Raw genomic sequence first — 9,229 nt, 5'->3', positions numbered from 1 at the left:
ACACCGGCTCTGATGCTCGTCAGATGTGGCAGGGTTTGAAAACTATTACGGACTACAAAGGGAAGCTTAGATGCGAGCTGCCCAGTGACGCGAGCCTACCAGATGAGCTAAATGCCTTTTATGCTCGCTTCGAGGCAAACAACACTGAAGCATGCACGAGAGCACCAGCGGTTCTGGATGACTGTGTGATAACGCTCTCAGTAGCCGATGTGAACAAAACCTTTAAACAGGTCAACATTCACAAAACCGCTGGGCCAGGCGGATTACCAGGACGTGTACTCAAAGCATGCGCGGACCAACTGTCAAGCGTCTTCACTGACAATTTCAATCCCTGACTGAGTCTGTAATACCTACATGTTTCAAGCAGACCACCATAGTCCCTGTGCCCAAGGAAGCAAAGGTAACCTGCCTAAATGATTACCGCCCTGTGGCACTCCGTCCGGTAGACATGAACGAGCATCCGATCCTCGTTTGCTAAGTCAAACGACACCGCTGGTTCTGCTCACACTGCCCTACCCTGTGCTCTGACCTCTTTCTCCCCTCTCTCTCCAGATGACATCTCGCGTCTTGTGACGGCCGGCCGCCCAACAACCTGCCCGCTTGACCCTATCCCCTCCTCTCTTCTCCAGACCATTTCCGGTGACCTTCTCCCTTACCTCACCTCGCTCATCAACTCATCCCTGACCGCTGGCTACGTCCCTCCCGTCTTCAAGAGAGCGAGAGTTGCACCCCTTCTGAAAAAACCTACACTCGATCCCTCCGATGTCAACAACTACAGACCAGTATCCCTTCTTTCTTTTCTCTCCAAAACTCTTGAACGTGCCGTCCTTGGCCAGCTCTCCCGCTATCTCTCTCAGAATGACCTTCTTGATCCAAATCAGTCAGGTTTCAAGACTAGTCATTCAACTGAGACTGCTCTTCTCTGTATCACGGAGGCACTCCGCACTGCTAAAGCTAACTCTCTCTCCTCTGCTCTCATCCTTCTAGACCTATCGGCTGCCTTCGATACTGTGAACCATCAGATCCTCCTCTCCACCCTCTCCGAGCTGGGCATCTCCGGCGCGGCCCATGCTTGGATTGCGTCCTACCTGACAGGTCGCTCCTACCAGGTGGCGTGGCGAGAATCTGTCTCCTCACCACTGGTGTCCCCCAGGGCTCTGTTCTAGGCCCTCTCCTATTCTCGCTATACACCAAGTCACTTGGCTCGGTCATAACCTCACATGGTCTCTCCTATCATTGCTATGCAGACGACACACAATTTCTCCTTTCCCCCCTCTGATGACCAGGTGGCGAATCGCATCTCTGCATGTCTGGCAGACATATCAGTGTGGATGACGGATCACCACCTCAAGCTGAACCTCGGCAAGACGGAGCTGCTCTTCCTCCCGGGGAAGGACTGCCCGTTCCATGATCTCGCCATCACGGTTGACAACTCCATCGTGTCCTCCTCCCAGAGCGCTAAGAACCTTGGCGTGATCCTGGACAACACCCTGTCGTTCTCAACTAACATCAAGGCGGTGGCCCGTTCCTGTAGGTTCATGCTCTACAACATCCGCAGAGTACGACCCTGCCTCACACAGGAAGCGGCACAGGTCCTAATCCAGGCACTTGTCATCTCCCGTCTGGATTACTGCAACTCGCTGTTGGCTGGGCTCCCTGCCTGTGCCATTAAACCCCTACAACTCATCCAGAACGCCGCAGCCCGTCTGGTGTTCAACCTTCCCAAGTTCTCTCACGTCACCCCGCTCCTCCGCTCTCTCCACTGGCTTCCAGTTGAAGCTCGCATCCGCTACAAGACCATGGTGCTTGCCTACGGAGCTGTGAGGGGAACGGCACCTCAGTACCTCCAGGCTCTGATCAGGCCCTACACCCAAACAAGGGCACTGCGTTCATCCAACTCTGGCCTGCTCGCCTCCCTACCACTGAGGAAGTACAGTTCCCGCTCAGCCCAGTCAAAACTGTTCGCTGCTCTGGCCCCCAATGGTGGAACAAACTCCCTCACGACGCCAGGACAGCGGAGTCAATCACCACCTTCCGGAGACACCTGAAACCCCACCTCTTTAAGGAATACCTAGGATAGGATGAAGTAATCCCTCTCACCCCCCTTAAAAGATTTAGATGCACTACTGTTCCACTGGATGTCATAAGGTGAATGCACCAATTTGTAAGTCGCTCTGGATAAGAGCGTCTGCTAAATGACTTAAATGTAAATGTTAAATGTAAATGTAAACATGAAGTGCTTTGAATGGCTGGTCATGGCTCACATCAACAGCATCCTCCCGGATACCCTCGACCTACTCCAATTCGCATACCGCCCCAACAGATCCACAGATGATGTAATCTCAATCGCAATCCACACTGGCCTTTCTCACCTGGACAAAAGGAACACCTATGTGAGAATGCTATTCATTGACTACAGCTCAGCGTTCAACACCATAGTGCCCACAAAGCTCATCACTAAGCTAAGGACTCTAGGACTAGACACCTCCCTCTGCAACTGGATCCCGGACTTCCTGACGGGCCGCCCCCCAGGTGGTAAGAGTAGGCAACAACACATCTGCCATGCTGATCCTTAACACTGGGGCCCCTCAGGGGTGTGTACTTTGTCCCCTCCTGTATTCCCTGTTCACCCATGACTGCGTGGTCAAACATGACTCCAACACCATCATTAATTTTGCAGACGACAGAACAGTGGTAGGCCTGATCACCGACAACGATGAGACGGCCTATAGGGAGGAGGTCAGAGAACTGGCAATGTGGTGCCAGTACAACAACCGCTCCCTCATTATGATCAAGACAAAGGAGCTAATCGTGGACTACATGAAAATAAGGACCGAACAGGCCCCCATTAACATTGACGGAGTTGTACTGGAGCGGGTCGAGAGTTTCAAGTTCCTTGGTGTCCACATCACCAACGAACTATCATGGTCCAAACATACCAAGACAGTCGTGAAGAGGGCACGACAAAACCTTTTCCCCCTCAGGAGACTGAAAAGATTTGACATGGGTCCCCAGATCCTCAAAAGGTTCTACAGCTGCACCATAGAGAGCATCCTGACCGGTTGCATCACCGCCTGGTATGGCAACTGCTCGGCATCTGACCGTAAGGTGCTACAGAGGGTAGTATGAACGGCCCAGTACATGACTGGGGTCAAGCTTCTTTCCATCCAGGACCTATATAATAGGCAGTGTCAGAGGAATACTCATAAAATTGTCAGAGACTATTTTTGTACACTGCTGCTACTCGCTGTTTGTTTGTTACCTATGCATAGCCACTACATGTACAGATTACGTCAACTAGCCTGTGCCCCTGTATATAGCCTAGTTATTCTCATTGTTACTTTTTATTATTACTTTTTATTTTAGCCTACTTGGTAAATATTTTCTTCTTCTTGAACTGCACTGTTGGTTAAGGGCTTGTATAAGTAAACATTTCACGGTAAAGTCTACACTTGTTGTATTCAGTGCATGTGGCAAATAAAGTTTGATTTGATTGAAAAACAGACACACCGGTTCTTGCTATATGGAATCCTTGGGACGTCCCAACTCTGGCGTTATCAAGGGGCCAGGGGTTTATTGTTAAAGTAACGGTAGGTATTAAGGTTCGTGTTTAGGGTAGGGACGCCCCAATGATGCCGTATAGCAATAACCCAGGCACAACTCGAATATAAAGTGTTTTTTCTCAAAGTTGCTGCGATGTCAGTAAAATCGTAACAACTTAACCATTACGGAACTTATATTCGATCAAATAAGACTCACTTAGCACATAAGACATTTCATTTTTTGTTGACCAAATTCGATCTTCTAATTGACCTCCATATCTGCTTGGTGGGAAAAAAAAAGCCACCTTGCTGCAGGAGACATATTTAAGTTTCCATCCCGCTTCGCCCCTTCCTCTCTGTTTAAACTTTAAAACCATCATATCCTGCTTCGAATTGGCCTCCTCCCGATTGGCGCTTTTGAAAGACACCCAGCGACGTGATTGCTTGGTTTTGAAAGCTAGCATGCCCGCGGCCAATTCGAAAAGAGTGTACCCAGCAGTAGTACTCTAGCTAGCTGACTGTAATAGAGCCACACTCATTTTCCATTCAACAGTCGCGTTACACGACATGGCACAACCGGTATAAAAGTTTTACATTTTTAGCAACATGTATTCTTTGTTTGATCGATTGTATTGTAGCAGTTGTCATGAAATTGAAAATGTAACTAGCTAGCATTGAGGGAAACATTCGCTAGCTAGCTATCACATGCACAGCTTTTGAAAACGAGGATATTGGAAATTATTACTAACAAGGCGTCACATTAAATATCACAAAGTAATGTTATACTGTTTTGTTATCGAGTAATGATACTAATATAATGTTCATTGTTGGCTGGCTACCGAAGTTCGGTAGGTAACGTTAGTTGACTCTATTTTCTGAACGCGGATGTCATGCTTTTTTTTCTCTAGCACTTGTTAGATTGCGGGAGGTTTCTTAACTAACTCTAGCTGCTGTAGTTACCTCCAACAAACACAAACTAAGTTGGCTATTTTGACGTATCGTTCATTTTAAGTTGCATGAATGGCTTTCGTAACCTAGACTGTTTTTTTTTCAGGGAACAATGGATGATTACGTGAAAATAGAGAAAATCGGAGAAGGTATGTTATTTCCTCAACTTTGATTTGTTCCCCCCCAAACTTGCTATCTATCTTGACTAATATGTATATAATTTTGAACCTGCTATATCTAGCTTGCTAGATTTGTGTGCATGTCATTAGATTTTCTTCTTTGTATTTTCTTCCAACCTGTTAATCAAATCTAATTTAACTTGTCACATACTTCGTAAACTAACAGTGAAATGCTTATCTATTGGCCCCTCCCAACAATGCAGAGATAACAAAAATAATAGAACGATAATAACGGGTAACGATAACTTGGCTATATACACGGGGTACCAATACCAATTCGATGTGCAGGGATACAAGGTCATTGAGGTAGATATGTACACATAGGTAGGGGTTAGTGATTAGGCAACAGGATATCTAACAGCAGCATATGTGATGAGTCAAGAGTCAGTATAAAGGGGGGGGGGGGGGGGGTCGTCAATGCAGATAGTCTAGATATTTCTGTTCACTATTTAGCAGTCTTATTGCTTGGGGGTAGACACTTGTGGTGCAGCGGTCTAAGGCACTGCATCTTAGTGCAAGCGATGTCACTACACTCCCTGGTTTGAATCCAGGCTGTATCGCATCCAGCCGTGATTGGGAGTCCCATAGGGCGGCGCACAATTGGCCCAGCATCGTCCGGGGTAGGCTGTCATTGTAAATAAGAATTTGTTCTTAACTGACTTGCCGAGTTAAATAAAGTTTTTTTTTTTTAAGTTAAACTTCAGGGTCCTGTTGATTCCAGACTTGGTGAAGAGTTACCATTTGCCGCTATACATTATTCATCAGGGTGGCTACACAACATAGTAATACATAGCATGATTGTTGCTGTGATTTCCAGGTACCTATGGGGTTGTGTACAAAGGCAGACACAAGTCGACAGGCCAGGTAGTGGCCATGAAGAAGATCCGACTGGAGAGTGAGGAGGAGGGAGTGCCAAGCACAGCTGTCAGAGAGATCTCTCTGCTCAAAGAGCTAGCGCACCCTAATGTTGTACGGTATGTAGTGTGTTTGTGTCTGTGGGGTTCCTAAAGATTTTACAGTAGCCAGGCAGCAAGAAAGTTGATGTGATGTCTTAACAGTTCAAAGCTCAGACACAGCATCATTCTAAATAGGCTCTGAGCAAGTCTTGCAATTGCCATATCATATTAGCTGTCTAGTGTCTACATAAACAAATAACATGTATTTTGTCTCCAAACAGCCTTCTAGATGTGCTGATGCAGGAGTCCAGACTGTACCTCATCTTTGAGTTCCTTTCCATGGACCTGAAGAAATACCTAGACTCTATCCCCTCGGGCCAGTACATGGACCCCATGCTTGTGAAGGTATCGACCCCACTGAGGGCGGGGCAGTCATGATGCACATAGCTTTGTTTGTATTTATTGTTTTCACTTTCTGCTCTTAGTATACCAACTTAGTGTTTTTAGTCCAAGTTGTATTGGACTGTAAACAGTGTTTCTTGCCAGTAGGTGAATTTTAACCCTCTGCTACTATCTCCCCCATCCAGAGCTATCTGTACCAGATCTTGGAGGGCATCCTGTTCTGCCACTGTAGAAGGGTCCTCCACAGAGACCTGAAGCCCCAGAACCTGCTGATTGACAACAAGGGAGTGATCAAGCTGGCAGACTTTGGGTTGGCCAGAGCCTTCGGAGTGCCAGTCCGGGTATATACCCACGAGGTAAGCCAGAACACCACATAGTTAATTTCCAAAGAGCATTAGCAGACACACATGTAAAGTAATGCTATCATAAGGTGTGTGTGTACACGTACATTTTAATGGCATCATTAACTGTATCTTTGTGTCCAGGTTGTGACACTGTGGTACAGGGCTCCTGAGGTTCTGCTGGGTGCCGCACGGTACTCCACCCCTGTGGATGTCTGGAGTATCGGGACCATCTTTGCGGAATTGGCCACAAAGAAACCACTTTTCCATGGAGACTCAGAGATTGACCAGCTCTTCAGGATCTTCAGGTATACACTGAGTGTACAAAACATTTAGAACACCTTTCTAATGTTGAGTTACACCAGGTGACATCATTAAGGGATCATAGCTTTCACCTGGTCAGTATGTCATGGAAAGAGCAGGTGTTCCTAATGTTCTGTACACTCAGCATATTTGCATGTGAATATACACCGCTGTAATATAACAAATCCTACTGCTACCAACATCTAGGTTGGTTAATCAATACATTTGAATGTTAGTGTTTTTGTTGTAGACAATGTAGCTATTTGATGCTAGATTAGGACATTTGATTGAGCTGTGGTGGGCAATGAGCCATCCAGAATTGACAGGCAGACAAATTGAGTGATTAACAGTCAACACTGAGATAATTGCTCCATGTTGGGCATACTATGATATTTTATGATCTCCTTGAATTAAGTATTTATCAAGCATGGTTTCTTTCTTTTCCAGGGCCCTTGGTACTCCTAACAATGACATCTGGCCAGAGGTAGAATCTCTGCCTGACTACAAGAACACGTTCCCCAAGTGGAAGTCAGGGAATCTGTCCTCCATGGTGAAAAACCTAGATAAGAATGGCATTGATCTGCTCGCTGTAAGACAATTTCCCTGTTCTCCTAATATTTATTCAGACTGATTATGAAACATTGTTACTGTAGAAGCCCGGTGCACACCTGTCTTTTTCAAGGGGCTGGTTGTGTTTTGGATAGTATTAGTGATATTGAAGTGACTTATTGTTCTGTCAGCACAGCAGTAGTTTTTAGGATACAAATGAAAGTGACCATGTCCCACCTGTAGAATGTGTCGCTTCATAATTTCCTATCGTCCTCATTTGTAGAAAACGCTGATCTATGACCCACCCAAGAGGATCTCTGCTAGACAGGCTATGAGCCATCCATACTTTGACGACCTGGACAAAACCACTCTACCTGCCAGCACGGTCACGCAGTAAATGTCACATGGCTCTACTCAAAGGACCTGAAAAAGAGTACAATTATGGATGTGTATTGAATTTGTTAATTTGATTTTTTTTGTATCTTTGTTCTTTCTTTGTTTGTCCTTTTTCTATCTAATATGAATAACTATTCTGTAAATAACTTTTATGTAAAAAAACAAAGTTTGAATCTAAAGTGACAGTATATTTTCAATAAATTGCACTTTTGCAGAACTGATACTTCTAAATTGTTTTTTTTTTTATCAGGCAATAATAACTGTTCATCTGTCACTGTTTCTGCATTCCTGCCTTCAGTTTGATGCTTTCAAGTGTATATTTCAGTTTTTAGCAAGTCATACCTTATCAGGGTTTAACACAAGGATGAACTATATTCAGCTGCGGGGCTGGTTTTTTCTGGTTGGGGATAGCGGGGAGCTGGAACATAATTACAAATAATTGGTAGACTGTAAGGCTGATTTCAGTGACAATTTCGCTGTTTAAACAGGTATTGTTTAGCTAATAAAATTAAAACATTACTTCAAACTACTTTTTGGTACCTTGTTAACATTACAACATGAAATCCATGTCTTAAACGTTGCCAGGTTTCAGAAATGGCAAAGAACCTGTAAATTGCCTGATGCATTAAAGTTACTTACCTTACAGATCACGAAGTTAAGCTAATTTCCACTCCATTCCTTGGCAAATCTGTTTGATTCATACACTGGCTTGTCTGCCTGTCATGTTTTTATTTGAACCTTATCTACACTGAAATAATATTTTAGTAGTCTGCTATGATTTCTTTAGCTCATTAGTACACCTTGTGGTTGAATATAGGTATTGTAAATTCTAGGATACAATGAATAATGTGGAACAAATAAATACCATCAAAGGATAACTTATAATGAACACCTTGTGAAACAGCTGTGAAAACCAACCTGGCAATAATTAAGATTTTAACACAAACTTGATATTTTTTGGTACAGTTGTGTCATTTTCAGATTTTTTTTTTTGTACACTCACATGGCAATAATGGACTAAAATACTGAATTCTGGTGTGTGGAATATTGAGGTGCTTGCTGTGTGGGTGGGAGGTTCTGCCTGTCACTTGTTCTCAACAGGCACCCAGTCTCGGAAGGGGAACTTGAAGTAGGATCCTGCAAAGTCCAGGCACTGCTGCTTTCTTTGATCTGAGTGTTTGCAATGCTAGTGTTTTTAGTTAATCTGTGTATCTCACATTATGTGCCCAGTATGATAGAGCAAGAAAGCTTTCTTAGCAGATAATGACAACATAACAGTAGCTGCAGGTGATGTAATGAAAAGTTGGAGTGTTGGTAATGGAGGACATCAGGTGGATCCACGTCTGGGTGTTGGGCAGAACCCCTAGGCCCTGGAGAACAGGAGCAGAGTTAAATGGAACAGGGTAAGTGACGTAAACAAGCAAACACACAGGTTATACTTTACTGTGAGACAATTTGATGGATTAGTGCAGAGTTATAAATGGGAGATGTACTTTTCAACACTTTTGGAAGGTATAGCCCAACGCAAGCTGGTCCGACTCAGAGCACAGAGAATCAGACCGATCCGAACTCAGTGGTTCTGGTGGATGGGATTATTCCTGGGGGGCTTGGACAGTCAATGGTCCTAAAGTCATGTGGAGAGGTAAATTGAAGAGATACATTTTCATGCTTTC

The 9,229-nt window shown here is 44.7% G+C and overlaps 1 protein-coding gene across 1 annotated transcript; it reads left to right on the top strand.

The window, feature by feature from the left end:
• The first annotated feature begins 4,012 nt into the window (after nt 1–4,012).
• On the top strand, nt 4,013–7,777 carry LOC115113171 (cyclin-dependent kinase 1-like). Its single transcript, XM_029640480.2, has 8 exons — nt 4,013–4,121; nt 4,597–4,639; nt 5,487–5,643; nt 5,847–5,970; nt 6,153–6,323; nt 6,453–6,616; nt 7,059–7,200; nt 7,444–7,777. Exons 1-8 carry the CDS (start codon nt 4,110–4,112, stop codon nt 7,555–7,557), a joined length of 927 nt encoding a protein of 308 aa, XP_029496340.1. The 5' UTR covers nt 4,013–4,109; the 3' UTR covers nt 7,558–7,777.
• The last annotated feature ends 1,452 nt before the right edge of the window (nt 7,778–9,229 follow it).

Source organism: Oncorhynchus nerka, linkage group LG28, assembly GCF_034236695.1.
Source record: "Oncorhynchus nerka isolate Pitt River linkage group LG28, Oner_Uvic_2.0, whole genome shotgun sequence".
NCBI lineage: Eukaryota > Metazoa > Chordata > Actinopteri > Salmoniformes > Salmonidae > Oncorhynchus > Oncorhynchus nerka.
This window is presented reverse-complemented; position numbering and strand designations above follow the sequence as displayed.